The 27,880-nt window shown below is 39.3% G+C and overlaps 1 protein-coding gene across 3 annotated transcripts in view; it reads left to right on the plus strand.

The window, feature by feature from the left end:
- Positions 1 to 27,855, plus strand: part of NR3C2 (nuclear receptor subfamily 3 group C member 2) — a 313,415-nt gene extending 285,560 nt beyond the window's left edge. For all 3 annotated transcript variants that reach the window (XM_074993201.1, XM_074993199.1, XM_074993200.1), the window contains exons 8-9: positions 1,735 to 1,892; positions 20,755 to 27,855. In XM_074993201.1, the coding sequence (XP_074849302.1) occupies positions 1,735 to 1,892; positions 20,755 to 20,910 (314 nt within the window). In that variant the 3' untranslated portion in view covers positions 20,911 to 27,855. The remainder of the gene's footprint in view (positions 1 to 1,734; positions 1,893 to 20,754) is intronic.
- Positions 27,856 to 27,880: the final 25 nt, after the last annotated feature.

Raw genomic sequence — 27,880 nt, forward strand, 5'->3', positions numbered from 1 at the left:
TCTCTCTTCCTTATTTTCCACTGCTAAATTGCTTTAGCAGGCATCTGAAAAACAATTGAATTCATTCCTAACTCTACTCCATGTGAGGAATTTTGATAGTGGCCACATGGACATATTGTGATCACACTGAGAGGGAAGGTAGCCTGTGAGATTAAGATGGGAGGTGTCCAGGGGACAGTCTCTGTTGACATGCCATCCTCACATTAAAAAAGAAAAATCCTCTAACATAGTTAACCATTAGAAAATAAACTCACTTCTTGCACCTGAAGTATTTAATTTTCCTGTTGCAGATCTGAGTTAATATATACAAAATTTTATATTTGTTTTGTGGCTCAACAGTCTCTAACCAACTTAGACAATACAGAAACATCATGACATTGATGAAAGTTATTCGTATTGCAAGGGCAAGTCTGGGATTCAGTTTTGGTCTGATTCTACAAACATTTACTACTGGTTTCAGCATCTACTACTGTAAATAATCTGTCTGAAGTTTCTAAATAGATGATAATACGCTTGTGACCAGGACTAGTCCCACTGAAGTCAATCAAACTATCACAGAAATCAGTACTACGACACAACCCCAGAGTTTGAGTCCAGAGTTATAAACTGACCGAACAAACGTATACCTCATTTGGAAGTGGAAATATGCAATTAGAGACAAAATAAGCAGCAGAGACCAAAAAATTAAAAAGTACCGTGTTTTGTGAAATTTAACTGTTAAAAAAGGGAAAGTTTTAAAAAATTGACAAAGTAAGGAAACTCTGTGCTTATTTCTTCCTTCTGTATAATAAAAGTTTCAAAGCAGTATTAAGTCAATGTTCCAACGTAAACTTTTGAAGAAAAAAACCCCAAAACTTAGTTTAGTTTAGAGTTGTATACATGTCAGTCTTTGAAGTCTGCCAGACTCAACATTTATTAGGCTTATGCCCTAACAACTTAAAAAATCTGTTAGTCTTTTAAGTGCCCCCAGACTCCTTGTTGTTTTTGTTGAAGCAGCCTAACATGGCTTCCCCTCTGAGATCAAATATTTCAGAGATAAGAACAGCTTCCATTCCCAAGGAGTTTGTAAGTCTGAGGTTCTATTGAAAAAATGATCTCTTCACTAGTATAGACAAGAATTTTAATGGACTGTTAGGAAACAAGGTTTCATTGGCATTGCGGACAGCTGGTCAAACCTTTAAGGAGAATATGAATTTAGGAAAAAATTCTTGCTCTGCGTTCACATGCAGGGTCTGTTTAAGATGTCATACACATGCTCAGTAATGTCCTAACCTTTCAACATTGGTTGTAGAAGAAATGTGTTGTTTGGTGTAGCATTTCCACATCTGGCAGATATAATTTAGGTGCAGTATCAAAACGATGGTAGGCATGTGCTGTAACCTTGCCTCTCCCCAACAGTATAGTGTAGCAGTCCAGTAGCTGTCTGTAGTGTCCTCGATTTTAGTGAAAATTTCATGCTCTCTCTCCTATTATTTTCTGCTACATTCAGATGAAAAATAATTTCAGTGCTGTATTTATGTGCTGTAGTTTTAAGATGCCACACTGCCCCATGTTATTCTCTCTACATTCACAAATCTGAAAAGGACACCGGTATCATGTGAAAATGTTTATGATGCTTCCAGACAACACAAAGGTGCTTCAAAATAACCGTTCAGCCATTAACTTTATAATGCAGATAATATAAGAGTATTCAGTAAAATGAATATTAATACCAAGATGTAATTTTATTGGCAGTTCCCAAGGATGGCCTCAAAAGCCAAGCTTCATTTGAAGAAATGAGGGCAAATTACATCAAAGAACTAAGGAAGATTGTAACTAAATGTCCAAATAACTCTGGACAAAGCTGGCAACGATTCTACCAACTGACTAAACTTCTGGACTCCATGCATGATGTAAGTATAGCCCGCCGTGGAGTTTGCAGCATATGGGGTGGTATCCTCAAGAGGGATTAAGGAAATAATCTCTCCCATAAATTAAACTAGTAATTTTTAATTTCACTAAACAGCAGGGTATCTATAACTAATCAGTTTTTAAAAAGTCTATTAGAAATTTCTAGACAAATTCAGGGGAAAATTGCACAAAAAGTTGTTTATTTTCCAATTTTAAGGGCTAGGTTGTGACACTTATATCTACGTGCACCATACCTCACACTGTAAATAGTCCTGTCGAAGTTAACATAACTATTAGTTGTGTCACATTTTACCCAATGGGAGTAAAAGTATGAAAATCTGTCCCTAAACCAGCAGATGAATGATATAAGCAGTTCTTTTTCAGAGAGCAAGATTAGTGAAATATGCTGTGCATTGTTAAAACTTAAGGCACACCCATTAGTCAGTTCGCAACACAAGGTATTGGATTAGAATTTCACACTTTTTTTTATGTAATTTAAGAACTGGGTTGATAATAAAATGTTTACTTCCCTGTTGGACAAATATGTGACCTGTTACAACTGCTCATCTCATAATTCAGTCTTTCTAAAACATTTGTTAATGGTTCCAGGACAACACGGTTCCCTTGAAGTTTTGCTGAGTTTTTCAAATAGTGTTAAATGAATTATTATTAAATTATTTCTCTCTCTCCATTTGTTTCAAAGGTATTTTAATTGTAGACAGTTACCTTATAAAGCCACCAGTTACAGGAGGCATACCTACTTGCAAGGCTGTCTGTAAAAGCCATTTAAACTGTACAGCAAAAGAAAGCAAACTTCCTCACTATCTCTTGTTGATGTGGCACAAAAAGAATTTTGCCGTCAGCTTCCTGTAGAACCTTGGGCCCTAACTGTAGAAGGTGCATATGAATTTCTCTCTCTTTCATACGTGTCTCAGTTTTCATTTCTGGACGTAGTACAGTGCAGTGCAGGGTAGGTCAAATCTGTAGGAGAGCCTGAGGTCTGTTTACAGAATGTACATATGGAATTATTTTTTAAATATTGTTCTGTTGTTCATTAAATCACTGAAAATCTCAGTGGGAGGAAAAGGATATTATTAGTACTGCGGTAATAGCTCGTTCTTTAGAGATCAGTTTTCATTCATATTGTGCCAATGAACGATGTTTTATTGTTTGGTTTGAAGGAATGGGTTGGGTGATGAAAGTTAAGTTATTTGCAAGATTTTCACACATGAATCTTCACAGTGCTCGATACAATTCTCCCAAACCCCTGCTCTTATATTTTTCATATATTTCATTGAAAGTTACATAATGGTCTTCCAAAATACAGTTTGTGTTTCTTTTGGTAATTCTTTTGTAATTTGATCAATAAGGAGAATTGTGTTGATGGGAAGTAATGGCTGACAGAATTCTACTCATTTAAAATAATCCACAAGTAAAGTAAACTAATCACACTAAGCACCACTGCATCACTATGTAACCCATAGTGTATTGATCCATCGCTTCAGAAAGCTGTGATAATCTATTTAATTTTCATTAAGGGTCAGAACTGAAGCTATTTTTATTATATTTCATTTTATTTTGGTACAAGCAAGTTGTTAAAGGATGTTTAAAGAGAGCCTTTCTGTCAATGTTCTCTTTAAAACAGCCAGTTGTCTGCATCACATTGTGTTCTTTTTTGTGGTTTGCCAGGCAAGCATTTGTTTTTCTCCTTACAATTTACTTTTTACTTGTATTGACTTAGTTGTTCCCAAAGATGTGTGTTAATCCAAAAGAAGAGAAATCTCAATATCAAAACTGGCCAAACGATAGAATAATTTAGACAAAGCACATCAGGATAATTTTTCTAGTAATAACCGGAAACTTTGTTTTATTAACTTTGTTCTTAAATATTGTTTTTAAGGACTATGTAAAGTAGCAGTTTTGGATACTGAAGGATATTGTCTTTGCTTAAATAACATGAATAGCATAATGAGCAATTAAATGGTTTTACACTGCTCAGGGCTTAGAGCTTTTCATCCACATGGTGAGCATATGTGCAGGAAAAAAAGTGTTGAGGTGAGGAAAAAAGAACTGTTCAGGAAGAGCAGGTATGCAGTTAAGTATTGAAAATATCAGCAACTTTGTCATGACTCATAAAACCTCTAAGCACTGAAAACAAAACGGAAGAACATAATAACAAAGCCATTTCTCCATGGTTTGGGTGAACACATATGTATCAAAAAGCTGAACTATATAAAAGTATGTGCGCACGCACTCCCCCGCCATCTTATCAGTATTGTGGGGGCCAGTCTATTTAATCTCCATTGCCTTTCTTCAGGGACTTTCTTTTTTTAAACATCTGTGATAGTCAGAAGGAAATTTCTAATGATTTCTTTAAGCGGCATTGTTGGTTAACAACCATAGTGCAGTGACGCTTGATCCCACTTCCTCACAGAACTGGTAACCATTTCAGCCTCCTACCCAAGAATGACTACGTGTGTCTGAGAAAGACTATACTGTATTCATTTGTAGGTGAACCACACAATGGGGTCAGGCAGGAGCGTGCAGGAACATAAAGAGATGCATTACACATGCTGTTGAAAATTTCCTTTGGATTTTCAAAATTTCCAGGAGCAAGTTGGCTTTTGGGGGGCAAGGGTTGTGTCTTGGCAATCTTTGTTTCATATAAGGAGTTCACTGTGTGTTTAACCAGTTTCCAAAACAGAAGTTAGATTCACTTTCATTCTGACTGATAGTTAAACAGACTCTTTAGTTCTGAGGGTTTTTGTTTCAATAGTGTCGTTAAACCCGAATATGAACCTACCCCTTGGCATGGCAAGATGAGTACTGTGCTGTCATTTGCTTGTTGATATTTTCAGCCTGATAAAAATAAACTCTTTAAGGGCCCAGCTGCTGAATCATTATTTTTTATAATTCCCTAAAGGGAATACTGTGCCTCTGAAGTGGATCTTCCCATATGCCGAGAATGTGAGAACAAAGATTTCACATCTCTGAAAAAAGCTGATATTTGTGGTACAACACAGAACGTCATGAATTCGCAGGAGGAGACTGTCTTTATGTGAAAACACTGAGGCTTTGCATATGCCCGTTATTGTAACTAATAAAGGGAGAAATTTCTCATTTTGCTGTTACACAAACACTACCTTAAATTACTTGAATTTGTTAATTTTCTAGTTGTTGGTTCCCAGAGACGCAGTCTTTGTCATATTGATGGTGTAGGTAAACTTTTAGAGGAGTCACAGAGTTGTTATAAATTTCATGCCATAGACAGAAGTTGAAAGGTATTTCTAAGTGAAAGCACTGGCTTATCTTGCCTGTAGGGGGAAAGGGCTCAGGGTGGTAATGTGCGTTTTTGCAACTTGAAGCAGTTTTTGGTTCCCCTGGATGCCCAAAGTTGCCTATGAAAATTCCACACATGCTCGAGGTCCACTATAAATGTGTTGGCTCTGGTGGTTGAATAACGTTCATTTCTTGGAATCTGAAAATTAAGATAGATGAAAGAGCGTTTCATAGAAATGACAAATTGACATAAGTTTGGTTAATAGGGAGATTAATCTTTTGAATTTACAGATCTTAAATATACAGTGGAAATGCAAAGACTGATTATTGAGCCAGTGCTTGTGACACGAGGAAGCTAGGATCTCAATAAGGTGTTACTAAAAGTCTACTTTAGTCTTAAAAATGTTTTGATGAAACACATTGCCTGTTCATGAGTTAGGTAGAAATGACAATTATTCATTAGTGATTGATGTAGTTAAGTGAGAATCTCTGTCGAAGTTTATCATCAAATCATTCTTAAAAAGCAGCAGAATTGGTTCATTATGTGGATAGCAGCTTTCATGTCCTACTTCTGTGTTGCCTAAATCACAGCAAATATTACAAATTTTCTCTTTAAATACAATGCACAATGTCGACAACACAACCTGGGTTACATTTCATTTTCTTTATTTACTTAGGGGTGCTTATGGAGTGAGGTTTGTTACACACTCCAAGATACAAAACCACTTTTTATTGCATTCCATCAAAGTGAGCTAAACAACAACTTAATGTAATTGGTAGGCGTGATCTATTATTTTTTTTTTCTTCTGGCAAGAGTGTGGCTAATAAGAATCCTGAAGGATACAGAAATTATTTATTCTACATACTCTCAGCTAAGCAAGCAAATCCAAGTAACACTTTAGTACTGTAATAGTTTTTTAAAACAATTAATGGTTGTAAAAATAAAAATTTTGGTCCAAGATCTCACTGTTTTTTGTTTGTGAAATCAGTAGTGCCTTCAATCACACTGCTTAATTAGAGTGTTGCCATTCACACTGCTCTAGTTGAGGTGGTATTAGCACTTCCTTTATAAAATACTGCTTATACAGGGTAGAAATCAGGGAGAGAGGAATGGGATAAAATGAAATAACAAATTCTCAGTGCAGTGTGATGTTATATAGCTGCTTGCATTCCCTTCTTTTAATTTAAACTATATATATCTACTAAATTTCAGTTACTGTAATTTAAATGATGGTCTATATTGGGGTCAGCAGCCCCTGTCATGGGTGCCAACAGTGGCATGTGAGCTGATTTTCATTGGTATGGGAGGTGGGAGCTCAGCCCTGCCCCTCCTCCCCCATGCAGCCTGTAGCTTGCTCAAAGCCATGTCACCTGTAGATTCACAAGAGCATCTAATGCTACCAACCACCAGATAAACAGTAAAGCTCTGCATCTTAATTTATGTGTTAATGAAGCTGTTGTCAGTAGGACTACTACTGACTTTAAAAAGTATCACTGGCACTCAGACCACGCATAGAGGTCAAAAGGTCAAATTTCAGTACTTTGTCTTGGAAATATTGCCGACCTTGGTCTGTGTTTAAAGGTGTAAGTTAAAGAAAGGGGCTAGTTTAACACAGGCCTTCTGGCTCCTTGATTACTGCAAAAGTGACTCCCTTTTATATAGGGTAAAGTGAATCTATCTATCTAAGGATATCTATGTCAGTATAGGAGAGTTATCTTCTATATAAAGTAGTCCCTCGAGTTATGCGAGGATTGCATTCCAATGCACCCTCGCATAACTCGAATTTTTGGTAAGTCGGGGCGGCTTTTTTCCCTGGCGGAATGGATGTTCTGCAGCTGGGGAAGCAGCAAGAGCACCTGGAACTCCTTTTGAAAAGTAAGTCTTGGGTTAGGGGAGCAGCTGGGGAGTGTTAACTCTGGTGGTGGGTTGGGGCCATGGGAACAGGGCAGAGGGATTAAGCCTGGGGTAGGTTAGGGCTGCAAGGGGGGGGGCGGGGGAGGAGGTTAACTGGGGCTGGGGGGTTTGAGCCAGAGTCACTCGCAGGGGTGGTGAGCTGGAGCCAGGCTGCGAGGGGTTTGAACTGGGGCCGGGGGTGGGTGGGGGGTGTTGAACTGGTGCTGCGCGAGGTGGTGGGGGATTTGAACTGGGGCCGCCTGGGGGTTGAGCTGAGGCTGAGGGGAGTGGGATTTTGAGTTATGCTTAACTTGTGTTAATGCAAGTTAAGCACAACTTGAAATTGCACATTTTGAGGGTTTACTGTATTACAAAAACAAAAGCTGTGTTAAAAACATTAATTAGGGTACAAAGTCAAGCATGGAAAAGTTGGGAAATGCCATTTTTATTGTTGCACGTGAACTCGTAACTCTGTTCCTTTGTGCTTCCAACCTTCACACTATGGTGTTCTCTGGAAATATTAGTGTGTGATTATGTAACAGGCAAATACCATTACGTATGTTCACAAAAGGATAGAATTAGGGTATCACAGACAACCGTAAGTACAAAATTTCCTAACTTTTGTATGCTTGCCTTTGCAACCTTAACATTCTTAACGTAGATGAAAACTTGTCTGCCTTTCATTAGACTTGCTCTAAAATTCTTGCTTATCTAACAAATTGGCCTTATTTAGGCAAGTTAGAAAGTTATTCACATTCAATCTGTTGTGTAAGCAGAGTTCTAAGTTTTTACATGAAGTGGCTAGCCAGAACAGCTTAATAATATTGAACCTGTTTAAAAAACCAACAATACAAGGAAATCAGAGCTGAGAAGCTGATGTCATCTTGCCAGAGTGCTTTGTCATGTAAATGATGAATGCAGTGTTATCTTAACATTTTAATTTCCTGTATTTTTCTAGGAACTCTATAATTTTACTTAAATGATATTATGTTTTGGCTATAACCAGTGTATGTGGCACCAGTGGAATAGTAAAATCAAGACTCTCCTTTAAAAAGGGGAACAAGAAGGATATGGGGAATTAGAGACCCATCAGTCTAACTGGAATATCTGGAAAGCTATTGGAGCAAACTAATAAAACATTGATTAGTAAGCACCTGGATGATAATACAGTTCTGGTTTAACTACCTTTGCTAGAATTTGCTAGAGTGGTGGGTGGGAAGTTAGGGCAATAGAAGTGATATAACTTGATTTACTAAAACTGTTTGTCAGAAGTAAATTAGGGAAATGTGGTGTAGATGAAATTACTTTAAGGTGAGTGCTAAATTATTGGCTGAAAGGTTGTACTCAAAAGAACAGTTCAAAAAATTTGTCAAATTGGGAGGGTGTATCTGGTGCGGTCCTGCAGGGGTTAGTCTTGTGTTCAGTTCTAGTCAATATATTCATTAATAATTTGATAATGGAGGAGATCATATACTTATAAAATTTACAGATGCGATTAAGCTGGGAGGAGTTGCAAGCACGTTTGAGGACAGGTTTAAAACAGCCTTGACAAATTGGAGAATTGGTCTTTATTCTGCAAAATGGAGAAGTTCAGTAAAGGCCAGTGCCAGGTACATCAGTTAGAAAGGAAAAATCAAAATACATAACTACAAAACTGGGAACAACAGACTAGCTGATTGTACTTCTGAGAAGGATTTGGGAGGTTACAGTGGACCACAAACTGAATATGGCTGATCAGTATGATGAAACTATAAAAATGGCGAATAAGATGCTGGGTGTATAAATACATGTTGGGGGACTTCGGCACAATCGAAGAATGCAGAATCGGTGCAGAAAGTAATGGTCTGCTCAGGATTTCCTTTTCCCCCTACAGAAACGGGCTGCAGAGCTAGTGGCCACCACTGCGGGCTGCTGCACCTATAGAGCCCAGTTTGCAAGTAGAAGAGAGTGCAGGGGAGGGGCGGGTGGAACCTGAAGGGTTCCCAACATGCGCTGAAGGAAGGAGACAGCATGCTGGAAATTGCATACAAGCCCAGAACCCAGCAACGTTGTTTCTGTCTCTGGATTACTGGGCTCTGGGTGAGGAGGAAGTGCTAGTATCTGGGCTGAGGGTGTCCTGTGGCTGTGCTTTAAGGTGAGAGGGGGAAGGAAGTGCACTTGTCTTGGATGGGTGATGGGCTCACGCTGGGCTCTAGAGACTTGGGGGTGTGGGTGTCTGGGCAGGGGGAGAGCCCTGCAGCTGGGCTCTGGAGAAGGGGGCATGCAGGTGTCTCAGCTGGGGGTGTGTCGCGCAGCTGGACTCTGGAGTAGGAGGTCAGATATCTCGACTGGGAGGGGGCATGCATTTGGGCTCTGGAAGCAGGGGAGTGCAGGCATCTGGGCAGGAGGGGTGCTTTGTGGCTGGCTGGAGGGTGGGGGTGAGGAAAGTGTGTGTGTCTGGACTGCAGGGGAGTGAGTATTTGAACAGGGGGCTTGCCCTGAGGCAGGACTCTAAGGGAACAGGTTGTGCAAGTATCTGGCTCATTGGCCAGAGGAAGGAGGACCTGGTTGTTGCAGGGGTTTCTTTAACTCTCCGCTTGTGGGTGCGGAGAGTGTGTGTGTGTTGTTACTCACAGAGCTGCTGACAGGTATTTTGACACATTAAATATACAGAATTTTGGAGAATTTTGAAATACAGTGTGCAGAATTTTTTACTCTTTGGTGCAGAATTCTCTCGGGGGTAAAACATGTAAGACACGGGAGGCAATTGTCTTGCTCTGCTAAATGCTGATGAGGTCTCAGCTGGAGTACTGACAAATTGGAGAGCAACACAAATGATAGAAGAGTTTAGAAAACCTGACCTGCTAGTAAAGGTTTTCTTTAAAAAAACACACCCATGTTTAGTTTTGAAAAAAGAAGATGTGATAAGTCTTCCAATACATGGGACTTAATCTGTAGCAAGAGAGATTTTTGTTTGATATTAGCAAAAACTCATAATTATAAGGCTTGTTAAGCTTTGGAGAAGTCCCCATCCTTGGAAGGTGTTGAAAACAAGTTGGGCAGACATCTGTCAGAAATTGATCGATGTTTACTTGGTCCTGCCACAGTGCAGAAGGCTGGACTTTGTGACTTCTTGGGTTGTCTTCCAACTTTACTTTTCCATGATTGATGTAGAAGAAGTGACGGACATGCTAAGATGTAACAAAATTCAAATAAAGGTTGTGGGGGACAGAAGAAGTTTGACTAAATAAATATCGATGAGAAACAAGAAGGCCAGAAGACTATGACAGAAGAGAAAGTTGAGTAATAAGCCCTATTGTTATCACCATTTTACTGATGGGAGGTCTGAGAGAAACAGATTAATGCCAGTGCGACCGGGGCTCTTGCAAACAGGCAGGAGTTTTGAGAGGGGCTCTCCTGGTGAAGGAGGGGGCAAACTACAGCACCTTCAGGTAAGTGGCTGTCTAGAGTGTGTGGGTGTTTGTGTTTGGGGATTCTGGGCTTGTGTTTGTTTGTTTGGAGTTTGGAGTGCTGAGCTGTCTGTTTGAAAGGCCGTGTGCTCAGGCTGGCAGATGGAAGCTGTGAGCCTTGATTAGGTTTGAAATCTAAAATCTATGTGCTGATTGGCTGAGCTCTAGCCAGAGGGAGGGGCTATCAGGAAGGCCAGAGCCTTTTAAACCCTGCTAGCAAGCGACCAGGGCGCTTGTGACCAGGGTGACTGCTAACAGGCGGGAGTTTTGAGAGGGGAGTTTAGAGGGCGCTAGTTACTTCTAATGTCCTTAAATCTTTTATAACATCCCAATCTGAAACTTTTACTTAAAAACCCCATATAGAATTAAATTAAATCAGGAGGAAATGGAGGCAGAAGACCAGCAGCAGAGCGGGGTCTATCCTGTTCATTGCGTCGAGTGTAATATGTATGATTGCCTACTGTGTGGGTGGGTGGCGCATGTGTGCACTTGGTGCAAGGAGCTCCTGGCCCTCAGATACCGAATGCGGGCTTTGGTGACCAGGGTGGCTGAACTGGAGGAGCTAAGGGAGGCAGAGAGCTATGTTAATGAGGCTTTCCAGGACGACGTAGGGCTGTCCCACCTCCAAACTGACAGCCCCGATGCTGTTAAGGAGGATGAAAGGCTCAGGGAAGGAGAGCAGTCAATGGGGGCAGAAGGAAACCATCCCATAGTTGGGACCCTCCTTCCAGAGGGTACTATGGTACCCTCTCACACTGAGGATACCTCTCCGGGGGAGGGAACGCCAGTTGTTAGGAAGAGGCAGGTGTTAGTAGTGGGTGACTTGATCATTAGAAATATAAATAGTTGGGTTTCTGATGACCGGGAGAACTGTATGGTGACTTGCCTGCCTGGTGTGAAGGCTGCGGATCTTTCCAGGCATCTAGACAGACTTACATGCAGTAGTGGGGAGGAGCCAGTGGTCGTGGTGCATGTACGTAGCAATGACATAGGGTAGGGTAGGAGAGATGTCCTGGAGGCCAAATTTAGGTTGCTAGGAAGGAGACTGAAATCCAGGACCTCTATGGTGGCATTCTCAGAAATGCTTCCAGTTCCACATGCCAGGCCAGGTAGTCAGGCAGAACTTCAGAGTCTCAATGCGTGGATGAGACGATGGTGTAGGGAAGAAGAGTTTAGATTTATTAGGAACTTGGGACACTTTTGGGGTAGGGGGAGCCTATACAGGAAGGATGGGCTCCACCAAAACCAAGGTGGATCCAGGCTGCTGGCATTAAACATTAAAAAGGTCGTAGAGCAGTGTTTAAACTAAGAGATGGGGGAAAGCCGATTGGTGCAGAGAAGCATGTGGATCAGACAGACTTCTCTTAGGGGAGACTCCATTGATAGAGATTCTCTAGAATTCAGTCAGAAAGAGAAGAAGGGAGATGATAAAGTATGGGCCAGATCAGATGAGAAAAAATCACATATAAAAGAATCCAATATGTCAGGGAAGGGCAGGCATATGAATAGTGGTAGTTTTTTAAAGTGCTTTTAGACAAATGCTAGAAGTCTGTCTAATAAGATGGGTGAACTAGAGTACCTCATATCAAAGGAGGAGATTGACATAATAGGCATCACGGAAACCTGGTGGAATAAGGACAATCAGTGGGACACTTATCATACCGAAATATAAAATATATCGGAAGGACAGAATGGGTCAAGCGGGTGGCGGAGTGGTACTGTATGTGAAAGATAATATAGAATCAAACGAAATAAAAATCCTAAATGAATCAAAATGTTCCATATAATCACTATGGATAGCAGTTCCTTCCTCTGATGGGAATATAGCACTAGGGATATATTATCGACCACCTGATGAGGACAGTGATAGTGATGCTGAAATGCTCAGGGAGATTGGAGAGGCTATCAAAATAAAAAACTTAGTAATAATGGAGGATTTCAGTTATCCCCATATTGACTGGGTACATGTCGCCTCAGGAAGGGATTCAGAGAGAAAATTGCTTGATGCCTTAAATGACTGCTTCTTGGAGCAGCTGGTATAGGAACCTACAGTCGGAGAGGCAATTCTTGATTTAGTACTGAGTGGAACACAGGATTTGGTCCAAGAGGTAACTATTACCGGACCACTTGGAAATAGTGACCATAACATAATAAAATTTAATATTCCTGTGTTGTGAAGAACACCTCAACAGTCCAACACTCTGGTATTTAATTTCAAAAAGTGCAATTACACAAAAATGAGGAGGTTAGTTAAACAGAAATTAAAAGGTAGAGTAACTAGAGTAAAATCCCTGCAAGCTGCATGGAAACTTTTCAAAGATACTATATTAGAGGCCCAACTTAAATGTATACCCCGAATTAAAAAACACAGTAAGAGACCTGAAAAAGAGCCACCATAGCTTAACAACCATGTAAAAGAGGCAGTGAGAGATAAAAAGGCATCTTTTAAAAAGTGGAAGTCAAATTCTAGTGATCAAAATAGAAAGGAACATAAACAGTGCCAAATTAAATGTAAAAATGTAATAAGAAAAGCCAAAAATGATTTTGAGGAACAGTTAGCCATAAATTCAAAAAACAATAGTAAAATATTTTCTTAAGTACATTAGAAGCAGGAAGCCTGCTAAAAAAGCAGTGGGGCCCCTGGATGATACAGACATAAAAGGAGCAATCAAGTAAGATAATGCCATTGCGGAAAAACTAAATGATTTCTTTGCTTCAGTCTTCATGGCTGAGGATGTTAGAGAGATTCCCAAATCTGAGCCATCCTTTACAGGTGACAAATCTGAGGAACTGTCCCAGATTGAAGTGTCATTAGAGGAGGTTTTGGAACTAATTGATAAGCTAAACAGTCACAAGTCTCCGGGATCGGATGGTATTCACCCAAGGGTTCTGAAAGAACTCATATGTGAAATGGGGGAACTATTATCGGTGGTTTGTAACCTATCCTTTAAATCAGCTTCAGTACCCAATGATTGGAAGACAGCTAATATAACATCAATATTTAAAAAGGGCTCTAAAGGAGACCCTAGCAATTATAGACCGGTAAGTCTAACGTCAGTACCGGGCAAATTAGTAGAAACAATAGTAAAGAATAAAACTGTCAGACACGTAGAAGAACATGATTTGTTGAGCAAAAGTCAACATGGTTTCTGTAAAGGGAAGTCGCGTCTTACTAATCTATTAGAGTTCTTTGAAGGGGTTAACAAGCATGCGGACGGGACGGGGGAGGGGCGGGATCCAGTAGACGTAGTATACTTAGATTTCCAGAAAGCCTTTGACATGGTCCCTCACCAAAAGCTATTATGTAAATTAGTGTCAAGTATTGGAGGGGTAGCCGTGTTAGTCTGGATCTGTAACAGCAACAAAGGGTCCTGTGAGTGAGTCTGTGCTCACGAAAGCTCATGCTCAAAACTTCTCTGTTAGTCTATAAGGTGCTACAGGACCCTTCGTTGCTGTATGTAAATTAGGTGGTCATGGGATAGGAGGAAAGATCCTTTCATGGATTGGGAACTGGTTAAAAGACAGGAAACAAAGGGTAGGAATAAATGGTAAATTTTCACAATGGAAGGGGGTAACTAGTGGCGTTCCCCAAGGGTCAGTCCCGGGACCAATCTTGTTCAACTTATTCGTCAATGATCTAGAGAAAGGGGTAAGCAGTGAGGTGGCAAAGTCTGCAGATGACACCAAACTGTTCAGGATAGTCAAAACCAAAGCAGACTGTGAAGAACTTCAAAAAGATCTCAGCAAACTGATTGGGCAGCAAAATGGCAAATGAAATTTAACGTGGGTAAGTGTAAGGTAATGCACATTGGGAAAAATAACCCCAATTATACATACAATATGATGGGGGCAAATTTAGCTACAATGGATCAGGAAAGGGATCTTGGAATTATAGTGGATAGTTCTCTGAAAACATCCACACAGTGTGCAGCAGCAGTCAGTAAAGCAAATAGGATGTAAGGAATAATTAAAAAAGGGATAGAAAATGAGATGAAGAATATCTTACTTCCCCTACATAAAACTATGGTATGCCCACATCTTGAGTACTGCGTGCAGATGTGGTCTCCTCACCTCAAAAAAGATATATTGGCATTAGAAAAGGTTCAGAAAAGGGCAACTAAAATGATTAAGGGTTTGGAACGGGTCTCATATGAGGAGAGGCTGGAGACACTGGGACTTTTCAGTCTAGAAAAGAGGTGACTGGGGGGCGGTATGATAGAGGTATATAAAATAATGAATGGTGTGGAGAAAGTGAATACAGAAAAGTTATTTACTTGTTCACACAATATAAGAATTCGAGGACACCAAATGAAATTAATGGTTAGCAGGTTCAAAACTAATAAAAAAGTTTTTCTTCACACAGTGCAGAGTCAACCTGTGGAACTCCTTACCAGAGGACGCTGTGAAGGCCAGGACTCTAACAGGGTTTAAAAAAGAGCTCAATAAATATTTGGAGGTTAGGTCCATAGATGGCTATTAGGAAGGGGTAAGGTATGGTGCCTAGGCTTTTGTCGAAGGCGGCAGATGGATGGCAGGAGACAAATCGCTTGATCATTGTCTTCGGTTCACCTCCTTTGGTCTGACCCAGTATGGCCATTCTTATGTTCTAAGTGTTCCCACTATGTTGGGTGCTCAGTTTGGGACACCTTGTTAACAGCACTGTAGGTTTTCAAGTGCATCTTCCATTGGCTTTGGTTGCAGCTGTGAGCCCTCAGCACTTCTGCAAATTAAGCTCAAGGGACTAAATTTGGGCATGCAGTTAGTAACCATGCGTGAAAAGATGGGTTTAAACGACTTGTCTAGCCTTATGTCAGAACTCTGTGGCAGAGGTGGGGACAGAGTCCATTAACAGCCTTAACCATGAGACTCTCCTTTCCTTTCTTTTCTTTTCCTGTTACCCCCTGGGCATTCACTACATAGCTTTTTATTTCTGCAACAAGTGAATCAAGGATCCTAAAGGCACCAGCCTTCTTTACTGCATAGCCCTCCTTCATTCCAGAGCGGGTTTATCCCGTGCACTGAATGAGGCTGGGGCCCTCTGAAAAGTTTGGTTCAAGTGAACGTGCTACGTAGGAGCTCTGTGGTAGAGATATGTGCTGTACTGGGCACAAATGCTTCTTCCCATTTCCCCTAATTTAACCACTTCTGCCTAATCCCCTCAAACCTGTGCCTGCCCCATCCTGCTGTGGCCCTTCCCTACCCCTGGATACTTGTTAGAGACCAGTTGTCTTTGCCTGCCATGTCCCAGTTTCCACGATTCAACCTTCTCATCCTATCCTAGTCTCCTTGCCCAACCAGGCTTATTACGAACTCCAGTCTCCCTACTACCTGACTCCCAATGTCTTCCGCGCTTAATCAGCTAACTAAAAATTTAAAGCTGAGATGCAAAAATCTGCTGTATTTTGAAATTATAGGTAAAATATTGTTTAAATGTGTTTGTGTCTAAGTGCAAGTGCCAGCATTATTGATAAAATGAATACATGCTCACACTTTTGTACAGGACCGTTGCATTTTTAAATATTGAGACAGAGCAGAATCGTGGAATCATAGGTGCTAGGGTTGGAGAAGTTCCTTAAAGTCACCCAGCCCATCTCCCTGCCTTGAGCAACAGCCACTTCTCAGGTATTCTCATTTTTCATATCTATATTGATGGGACTGAACACCTGTACAAGACTGCTCATTCTAGCAATTTTTTCCCCTCATTTGTTGTTAAAGGGACAGCTATAGTTTTGTCCCCAGGTTAAATTATAAGTATGCAATACAAACTCTGTGTTGTGTGGCAGTTAAGGTTGGTCTGCAAAAGTAGATCTACTACCTTAAAAATCAAGGAAAGGATAAATAAATCAGTTTATATCTTCAACTCCTCCCTCTGGCTACACAAACTTGCCAACTGGCAATACAACCAGCTTGCATGACAGAGAGTGCTCTAAAACCACATCTCTAATAGGTATGCCAGTCCTCTATCACTCCTCTCTCAGATTCTACCCCAGGTCACCACTGGCACAAACAGATCACTCCTGACAGATGTCTGCCCAACTTGTTTTTAACAGCTTCCAAGGATGGGGACTTCTCCAAAGCTTAACAAGACATATGCTCAGTTACATGAAACCTTGCATGCTAAGATTTGATTGAGAGATTGCTGAAAAGCATCATCGTTGCAGGGGCAGAGTTAAGCCTATATTTTCTGTGTATGGTGAAGAAGTAGACAGGATAGGTATGGTGTAGTCCTAGTTGCCTTCAGTTTTTATTTTTGTTCATTTTCTGTACAATATTTGTAATAATAGCTTTCCTCCAACTTTTCAAAATGATGGCTATTGAAAAGCAGTATATGTTTTCCTGAAAAAGGGAAACATCTGTCATTTTACCTTTGTGTGCCATGTGTGTGTAAAAAAAAATCAGGATGGTGTAATAGAATCTCTGTTTAATGAACACACTGAATTTCCAAATGTTTGCTCCTTGTGTGTTTCACCATCTTTATGTAGAAGATATGACATCTGCTATGCATTTTAAAGTTCTACGTGACATTAAAGTGACCCTATAGTTTATTGACTGGTGTTGATAAAGTTTGTCCTTTTGTTAGCAGAATTACTTGTATATTTGCAAGAAAATTGTGAAAATATTGAAAGCCAAATTAGACAAAGTTCATATTTCCCTATACAGTAACATGCTGGTACTTTTCAAACTTCAACCCTTTCATTAGATTTCCTTTGTTCAACTATCTTCTAATTATTGCTTTATCTTTGCACCCAACTCTCTTCTCTTCCATTGTGTCATTTTGCGTTGTGTGTTTCACATACACAATAGACTTTATTTACAAGGAGGGGGGAGCCATGATCCAGGGTGAGGTCTGTAATATAGGGGACAAGTAGAAATGAAATAAATCCAACCTAGGAAAAATCAGGGTAAAAAATTATATCCACTTACAAGAAAAAGCTTAGCATGGTGGTGCACTTCCCACAATACATACAGTGTGGATTGTATTTAAAATTCAGTATTTCCAAGTCTCCTGCTGGTATGCACCATTATGCTGAAAAGTGACTGAGCAGCTAATAGCTACTCAAATTAGTTTGCACTCAGCTTTCTGAAAAAAAAAAACTGAGTGTTACAGACTTTGCTTAACTACAACACAGGTTCTTTGACTGCTTTCTTCGGTGTGGTATTTGAATGTTTTTCATTAATGTGGGATCAGGGGGCACCCATGTGGAAGGGAAGAGTCACGTATTTCTAGACACTCCTCTCCATTCCTGGGTCCTCCATAGACTTCTCCACAGCATCCATACAGGGAAGTGTGGAAAAGGAAATGCCTAGTATTGTTTCCTTCCCAAATCCACGCTAGGCACCTGGAAAAGTAGTTTAATGTTGCATTTCTTTTTCTGTGGACATGCCCCTCCCCCCCAAAGAGAATGGAAAATTCTGATTTAGCAGCATTTTTACTTTCTCTCTTTCAATTCAGCCCTAATAGCTTTCAAATAAGATAAAGAGAGTCCAGTGTAAATCGGTAAAACGTGTTGGAGTCAGGGATCTGCAAATTCCATGCAAAGGTTGAAGTGTTCCCACTTGGATACATGCCTGCTATAGAATCTTTAATTACATGATCCCTTACATTATAGAATATAATACACATTTTTCTTACACATGTGCTGGTAAGAATATAAATAAGTGATGCTCAAAATGAGGTAGGGCTCTGTAGGATTATTACCTCTCACTCTGTCTTTTAGAGCTTAGTATATGGGGTCTATATGGCATAAGTATTTATACACAGTAATGAAAATGTGCATATAAGCATATATAAAAACTGTACGTTATGGTGTGAGAATTTGACCATGTAATCAAAGTCTATCATAATGCAGTCACACAAGGGAGAGGAAATAATTTGTGCATAACTTTTATCACATGACTTTAATATTGAGCTAAAAAACAAGGTATTTTTAATGGACTATTCTGTCGCTTTTTTGTTCAGTGAAGCAGCACATACAGCAATGAAGATATGTGGAAGTACAAAGCCAGATGTGCCTGGCCATGGGGAACAATGATTTAATGAACTGCAGTAGGAAAATGTGCTAACTCAGACCAAGATTCAGATCTCTTGTTTTCTGGCAAAAACTAGGAGCCCAAATCTATTCTGTTATTTTGTCCACTTCATTCTGACTCTATGACAAGAGATGCCAGACAGTCCAAGGCAGAAATCATAGATGACTTAATAATATATTATTAATACTTTAAGAGATTATTAGACAGTAGCTATTTTTGAAATACCTATCTTTTTCTAACATTACTGCTATTGTTTCTTCCTTTACTACCAGTCTGTATAAGCAGGTTATGCACGATCTAAAAATAACATTTAGGCTATGTGTACACTGGCCCCCACCTTTCGAAAGGGGGATGTTAAGGAGGCGCTGCCATGAATATGCGGCACCTCATTAGCATAATGGCAGCCGTGCTACTTTTGAATTGCGCACTGCCTGTGTAGACAGGGGCCTTTCGAAAGGACCCGCCCTCCCAGTCTTCAAAAGCCCCTTATTCCTATTTGGTTTTAGGAATAAGGGGCTTTCAAAGACTAGGGGGTCCTTTTGAAGGACCCCCATCTATGGGAGGGGGCGTGCAATTCAAAAGTGGCACTTTTGAAGTGCTGTGGCTGCCATTATGCTAATGAGGTGCTGTATATTCATGGCAGTGCCTCATTAGCATATCCTGAAGTGTTGCATTAGCAACCTCCTTTTGAAAGGCAGGGGCTAGTGTAGACATAGCCTTAGATTGAAAGCCTGCCTCAGTGTGAGTTGGGAATTGGGTCTAGCTTTGTGGCATTAGCATCACTACTACTAAAGGGCATTTGTACCAGTAAAGCTTCTTTTAGATGTCTAGCTGCCTCCCAGCCCATCTTTTCTACAGAAAAGATAAACTGCAGTTGTGATTATTTTTTATCATGGTACATATTACAAGACAGAAAAAAAATCTCATTTTAAAATGTCTCCCAGCCAGAGAGCTAAATACAGTGCAAGAAGGGGGCCACAGCATTCATAAATGCATGTATAAACTGAAATGAAGAATCTTATCTGCAGTGAAGAAAAATCTGTGCGCAAAAGGAAATTTGAGACCGGCAGTCAAGAGTCGTCAAAGCTTTGGGCTGTATTTGTTTCGGTTTTTTTTCCATTGCCAAAATGTTAAAGATGTTTGTTTCTCTTTTGGCATCCTGGCCTAAAATGCTGTTGGGGACATGTTCCATTGGGATTTCAAAATGGCAGCCACAGAAAGTTGATTTTTGAGAGATCGGCATTAAGGTTATCCCTATGTGTCACCTCACTAGTTAGTGATCATTGAAAAATATGAGTTATAAGATGCAACTTTCAGCTAGACACGTGGAGTACTGTAGTTGAAGTTTTACAGAAAATACACCTTTGCCCTTAATCCATTTAGGGCAATCATGAAATCTTCATATATAAAACTGTAATAATCCATTCCCACTGCCACAGTATGGCATTAACAGTAGAATATATTTATATAATGAAAGCTGCAACCCTTAAAAATGGGAAGGCAATTACAAATAATTTTGTGAGAAGGCTGGAAAAGTGTTTATTTCTCTGAATGTTGCCATTGTGGTAGTGATCTGAATGAAGTAAACTGAGGGAAAGAGAAATGGATAAAAGTAGCTACATTTTAAATGTTGTAGCTTTATATATTAGCACGTGCATGCACATATAAACATGAATACTACAGACCTCTGTCAGCTCAGTACTATGCACAAGGCCTGAGTGTTCATTCCTCATCAGGCAAAACTTGACTATTTCAGGAAAAGTGCTAGATTGGGCCTTCTGTTTAACTCAGTAAAATTAACCAAATTATTTGATGTACTGGATATTTGATCACCTGGAAATTAGATGCAAAAAATATTGGTAGATTTTCCTCAAAGTTTCTTAAGGACTGAGGGCAAGAACAGAAGGATGTATTTTAATAAGCATTGTGCACCCACACGTTGAATGCAGGTTAATGGGCCTTTAGTGAAATAGCTTTTAAAGTGCAGTTATTCAAAATCTCTGCATGGTGTTGCTCCAATCCCCATTTGCTGATTTTGACTGTATTGGTTAAGCAGCACTCATGATTGTGTTTTTTTTTTTTTTTTGTTCCTGAAAAGGAAACAGTAGAGATGTTTCTTCTTGATAATATTCCAAGGTACTGCTCTTGAAAATGTGTGTGCAGAATTCATTTTACAAACTTTCTAATAATCCTGTGTTTTTTGCATTTCAGCTTGTTAGTGACTTGTTAGAATTCTGTTTCTACACTTTCCGAGAGTCTCAGGCACTGAAAGTGGAGTTTCCAGCCATGCTGGTGGAAATCATCAGTGATCAGTTACCAAAGGTGGAGTCTGGAAATGCCAAACCACTGTACTTTCACAGGAAGTGATGACAAATGTCTTAATAGAAGAACTTTGCCTTAAGTTTCCTTATGTTATTCCACACCCATGAAGGACCCAAGAAACCACATTTTAAATGTGCTACTTCACACTTGTTCAGCAGCCTCTGACTAGTCTAAAATCATGTGAAGGGTTTGGAAAACAGTTGATCTGGATTTGGCAAGACCTAGATATTTGGAAATCACCCCTTTATTCCCAACACTTAAAAAATGTTCCTGTTCCTCTGGATGAAAAGCCATATCTAGTCAATAACTCTTTGATTTTGATATTTTAACAGATGGAAGTTTTGAATATGCCATGTAGTTTCTGGTATTGTTTGCTTGTTTTAAAAGGGTTCAAGGACTAATGCAAACTTTTTAAAGCTTACCCCTTGGTTTGCACATAAACGTAAAGTCAATATGGGGCATTAATATTCCTTTCTTGTAAAAAAAAATATATATAGAAAAACGAAAGTGTAAAATAATAACAGAACATTTGGTGTGGAATACTTGTTATCCCCACCTGTGGCATTTGTTATCCTATGTTATCCATCATAGGCAAATACACTGTGTTAAGTGTCCATTTACTATTTAATTAAAAAGGATAAGATTTAAAAACAAATGCCTCAGTTTCAGTTTATAGTATCGTGCTGGCTTTACAAATAATTTTTGCAGTCTTTTGCTGTACTGTACATTGCTGTATGTATAAAATTGTGAAGGACCTGAAATAAGGTGTAAGGAGCTTTTGTAAATGAGAAAAAAATCTTTAAGGATTAATAGGATGAATGGGAAAGTATTTTTGAAAGAATTCTATTTTGCTGGAGACTATTTAAGTACTATCTTTGTCTAAACAAACAAGGTAATTTTTTTTTGTAAAGTGAAATGTTCTGCATGCATAATGAAGCGTTTACAGTGTATTTAAGAAAGGGAAAGCTGTGCCTTTTTTAGCATCATATCTAATTTACCATTTTACACTCTGTTGTAAATAACCACACAACCTTTTTCAGTTCTATTTAAGCCTTTCTATTTTTCTGTACATTTTTCTTCCTTTTTGTCTACCACTTGCAAGTATGTGTGACGAGCACATTTTAGAAATACTGCTTCATATTTCTGTAGGAAATGACACTATATTGTGTTTGCAGCTTTATGGTGGTTTCATTTAATAAGACATTACAGTCTCTCAAAAGCTTTTGCCAGCTTTTACAATATGGTGAGTTTCTGCCCTCTACTCCGATTTACTAAAGGAGATAGAAGGAAATCATAAGATGTGAAATTCTTTTCTTTTTAAAAATTAATATTTCCCCAACTCTTTGTTTTTCCTTTTAATATTGAATGTGTGCAACCTTTTCAAGGTCCAGTTGTCACCTCTGCTTTAAGAGAGTGAATTTCCAGTTGTGGTTGAGGGAACATACAGATCAGTACAGTAAGCATATTGGATGTATTTTAATTAGCGAGGATGAATGGTGAGGTGCTGTTTGTGGCAGATTATCTTGGTTGGACTTTGTTATAAAATCAAAACTGTAATGTAAAAAATTGTAAGCAGACCTACATCTAAACATTTGTTTTAGGTAATCCATTTTTGTCTGAGCACCATGGGATAAAACTATGGAAATACACCTTTCATGGGTGACTTTCACATTTGTAAATAAATACAAAATTCTGCAGTAGAATAAAAAACAGACGAAATTTTCTGATCACTACTAACTTAAATTAAATAATTTTTCAGAGTCATGATTCTTAAGTGCTGTATCTGGGCAACAGTGAAATTTTTGAGCCTTAGCTCTTCCTTGACCAATCAATGTAGCATGGTCATAAATAGTAATCTAATAAACTCACATGCCTTTTGAGATTCAAAACTCCAAGGTGTCCTTCCGGCACATGTAAGACAGAGTCAGCACTGCTTGTCTTTTTAAATGACACCTGCCTTATGCAATAGGTGACCTGTAGAGGCTGTATTCAGAGAGGAGGGGTTTCTTATATATAAATGTATACCAACATATATCATTGCAGTTTCAAAAGTCTAATTCATAGATAGATCCTTAAATACAATCAACTAACCTGTACAGCAGTATGAACGCTACATGCCCAACCTGATAAATATGCAGCCTGCAGAATGGTTGTTTACAGAAAAGAAACGGTCAGAAATCCTTTCATTTACTTTTTTTTTTTCCTTAACGGAATTTCAAAATACCCAGTTTTGGGTGAATACAGTCCAGAGCAGCTTTTTATATTAACAAAGTTACTGGCTCCTTTTCTACGGCTAAGTAACTTTGCTTGGTTAAAATAGCAAAGCCATATTCTAAACATCACCATTAAATGCCTGTCCCAGTACAAACTGTTCGTTTGCTCTTGTTTTTGTACCTTATTGCTTTTAATCTTGGGTTGGTACAGTTCATAATTCACAGAAACTTCATACAATTAAAAACACACTAAATTAATTTTAAAAAGCAGTTTTTATCTTTATGCAAAAATTATGTCTGTCTTTGCAAACAACTGTAAGCAGATTACAATAAATCCTTTACTTTAATCACCTGTTGTTTATGAAACCATTCATTGATTTTTTTTTGCTAGGAGTCATTCAATGGATATAATTAGATACAGATGTTTTAAGAGACAGTCTTCTCTTCTCCAGAACATTTAAGCAGACTAGCTATCTCACTTTAGCTAACCAAATCTACAGCAAAATAACTATGTTTAGCTACAACAAAGCTAAGTATTTTGAACTTGTTTAGAATGAAATAGGCATTTGTCTCCTGCAAAATATAAGACACTCAATGAAGTGTCAAAATGTCTGTTTTAAAACTGGGCTTAGGCTGATTGGGTAAAATTATTTTGATGCAAGACAGGAATGGGAAGATACAGCAAGAACATTGCATACTCAGTTAAAAATGTAAAATAGTTTTAATATACAGCAGCAGGCATTTCAGGAATACTAGATCACAGTGTGTAAGCTATTCAGTTGCACAAAATAAAATAGATTGAAGTTTGCAATATCAAAGATACTTTGCAATCAAGCTAATTCATGGGGTGGTGTTCTCACTGACTTAAATTCAGAAATGCTTACACAATTTTACAATTAATGCACTTTTAATTGTTTATTAAAGATTTGACTTTGTTTTTGTAGAGCAATGTTTTCAGCTGGAGGGCAATGTCTTGCTAAAATAGACAGCAGTTCTGAGGTCAGTAGAATGTTTAAGAATTCTTGGAGTTTAAATAGATTTTTGGATGAAAAATAAAAGCAGTCCGCACTATGGTATAATCAGTAAAATCTATGCATAATGATGCATTTATAATTGGGATTTGCTTCTGTATGGTTAAAGCTTTTTAAATAAATAGAAAATATTGTTTTGTCTTTGTTACTGTCTGCAAGTACACTTTTATATATATATTATATATATAAATTGTACAGATGTACATGGATTAAAATGGTTTGACTGCAAGTATTCCTTGCACTTTAATCTTCACGAGCTGATGGTGCATTGATTTCCTTGGAAACCAGCCTATGTTCACTTCCAAACAATCTATTTAGACAACATGAAATTAATTGCTGTGTTACATAACTGTTGTCCTTCATGCACACTGAAATCTATTTTTACAATCCTCATTATGAGAGTGGGTGTGACAGTGCTCGCACACCATGCTGCCTGTGAAGAGGCAAGGTATTTGGGGTGGGTGGCAGGTCCCATATTGGGAGCAAGTTGGGTGACTTGTTTTCCAGGAGAGCTGGTGTGCGGTTTCATACAGAAGACAAAATGCCCTTCAGAAAAGGTTTATCGCAGTAAGGTTGTGTCTACACTAGCCCTAATCAGCCTGAGCAGGGAATAATGATGAGGTGCTGCGGTGCATATGCAGCACTTCATTGGGCTAATTCTTGCCATGGCAACTTTGAAGTTGAAGCGCTGGCATGCTGCGTAGTCGTGGGTAGGTACGTCAAAGTACCTGTGCAACTTCTAAGTGCCCTTACTGCCAACCTGGGAGTCAAGCATTTTTGCATTCATAACTGATGTAGCAAGCCCAGAGATGCCACGCTTATGAACCACCACACCTCCTGGTGTTGGCACCCAGCCCTGGCACAAATTAAGCACTAGTTTTAGATGTCTGAGGGTATGTCTACACTACTGAGTGTAGTAGTTTGTAGTCTGGAGATAATGTTCCAAAATAAGCTATTCCAGACTAATGCATCCACACGATAGGAAAAGAAGCAAGAATTATTCCAAAATAGTGTATCCACACATAAGAGCATTTTTCAGAATACTACATCTACACAGCGCCTTTATTTTGCAATAAGTGGTTTTGGAAGAGGCCCTATTCACACTATTCCTCATCGAATGAGGTTTATGAAACTGGAATAAAGCTGTCTGCTATTTTGAAATAGCAGTTGCAGTGTGTAGATGCTTGCAAAGTTACTTTGGGGTAGTGGCCATTAGTCTGAAATAACTTTGCTGTATAGACACACTCTGTGATGGAACTAAATACTTTCTGGTGTTTTTGGGACACTGTAGTCAGTCCAAAAGTAGAAAATGAAATACAATTATTTTCCCCTTAACTTCCATTCTTTTAAAGCTTTGGGTGAATGGGAAGTGTCTAGCTTTACTTTTAACTCTTACTAAACAAATCATTCATTGATATCAGTGCAGGAGAATCTGACTTGCTGTTGAATATAGTTTTACTCCAAGTGTAGACAAGGACAAACCATATTCAGTGCTGTATCAGAAAACATGTCAAGCCACATTGTGTGGTTCATTATATGGAACATGGGTAAATTAGTCCTAACCCATTTCAGCACTCGTGCAGCTGCAGCCTTGCTATTTAATTACAGACAACCCAGAACATCAGGCAGCTGGGGGGCGATGGGGACATGAAAAGGATTAAGGAGGCCTGAATTATCTCCATGGTACAACTGTGGAGAAAGACAGGCTGAAGCTAAGAGCAATGTATCCAACATAGGAGGACAGGGCTCATTTACCCAGTAACTATAACAAAAATAACTACAAGGGTAATCATTCCTTCCCCCTCCTTTAATTATTTTGGTGCTAGGCTGTGTGGGCACTTAATAGTGCCTTATTTCAAGACTACTGAATCAGAATAGTCTTCTTCAACATTGTGTCCACACAGATTTACACTGAAGTAACTAAATCTGAAGTGTTTGAATTATAACAATTTAACTATCTCACTCCTGTTACTTAGCCAAGTTCTGAAAGCTCCACAGGAAGTCCTCTGCAGTACATGAATGAGAAAGTTCCAAAGAGAGAGAAAATTGAGAAAAGCCTGCCATGAAGAGTGGTTTAAAAAAAAATGATTTTCTCAAACCCTTGACTAGAATTAAACATAGACATTTCTACTGCGCCTCAACTCCTGGAATCAATGCAGAATAAACAGAGCAAGGCTGCAAGCTGGGGAAGGGAGATGAACCTTGCTTAATGACTGTCATATGCTGAAGTTCCTGAGAATCAAAGAGCTCCTGGAATCCTTGATCCTGTATGCATTGGTGAAGGAAGTCAAAGACTTCAGTCTTAGGTTCCAGGCACTTTGAGAGCACAGAAACAGTTGGAGCAGAGCATTGCAGACACTCAGGAAACAAGGCTAATTTCATCTTTTCTACATGATTCAATGGCAGAGGAGGACAGTGGTCTGAGAGGGATCCAATAAAAAAAAGAAATGGATAGTATGTGTGTAAGAGAACTTTCACCCACCTGAGAAGGGAGGACAATAGGCCATCTAAGACGCAGAGCTGTAGTACTGCCACTGCCCATGTTACAACAGCCATATAGAGAAGTGAAAACGGCTTCAGTGCTGAAACATGAGAATGGAAGAACCTCTCGCGTGCAACGTAAGAAAAGAAAGGTTGTTCAGCTACTAGAAGAGATGGTTTGAAACAAAGGGGCAGTAGGGCTATTACTTTTGACCATGGGAAGGAAAAAACAGTAGCAAGACAGGAATCAGGCTGCACTAGCTAAACCAGAGCTGAAATAAAGCAACAGGTATGTATGTAAGAGACTAGGATCTGATATGTTGGGAGCAGGGAATAAAAGGCCTCACATGCAATGTTCCTACCTTGCCCATTTGGGATAAGATCCTGTGGAGGGTTGTCTCTTCCCATTGGAAGATGAAATGTTGATCTACACAATTAGCATAGACTACCCTGAAAAGCACTCAAAGATATGGGAAAATGCTGCAGGATAACCACCAAAAAAGGTAAGTATTGGCACTCTTAAATGACTCTATTCTCCTCCTTCAAGTCAACATTAAGCTGGGTTTGGAAGGGAAAAACAGAATTGAATTCAAAGAGCCGAGACTGAGGACCCATGCTCTTGGAAAAGAGAAAAGTACTTTATGGGCTCAGGGGGAGTGTCTCTATCTGCTACATTTTTCACTATTCTTTACCTCTGATTCCTGGTGCACGCTGACCTCATGGTTTGAAATATTTCACGGGATAGCTGGAGAGAGGGAACAAAAGCAGTTCCACTCTGCTACCAAGAACTACCCCTACCTTGCAGACTTTTCTCATTGTTAACCAGTGGATAAGCTATGGTGGAAGACCTTCCCACTAGGACCAGAGTTACTGGAGCTGAATTCTTAAAAGCAGTAGGCAATGTGCTTAACTTGGCACAGTTCTGACCCAGCTTCTGACACACACCCTGCCTTTTACAAAGACCTTGATAAGAGAGAAGATGAATTAGGAAGAAAAAAAAGGATATTAGCACTCTCTCTTCTACCAGGCACTAAGGCATTGAACAGGGTTCGTGCCCTCTTCTTAGTGGGACTAGTTTATAAGCTCTATCAGAGGCAAAAGCACCTGAACTAACAGGAAGCTCAGAATAGCTTATGCAGGACTTCGCAGACCTAAAGCCAATGTAGCAAACTGGATCATAACAATCAGTAAGGCAGCACTCCCTAAGTTAAATTGCTTACTAATTTTCCTTTTTTAACCCATTCAGTCATGCAACAAATGGCTTATCAAGAACTAATGTATATGGAAGAC

The sequence above is a fragment of the Carettochelys insculpta genome, chromosome 4, assembly GCF_033958435.1.
Source record: "Carettochelys insculpta isolate YL-2023 chromosome 4, ASM3395843v1, whole genome shotgun sequence".
Lineage (NCBI taxonomy): Eukaryota > Metazoa > Chordata > Testudines > Carettochelyidae > Carettochelys > Carettochelys insculpta.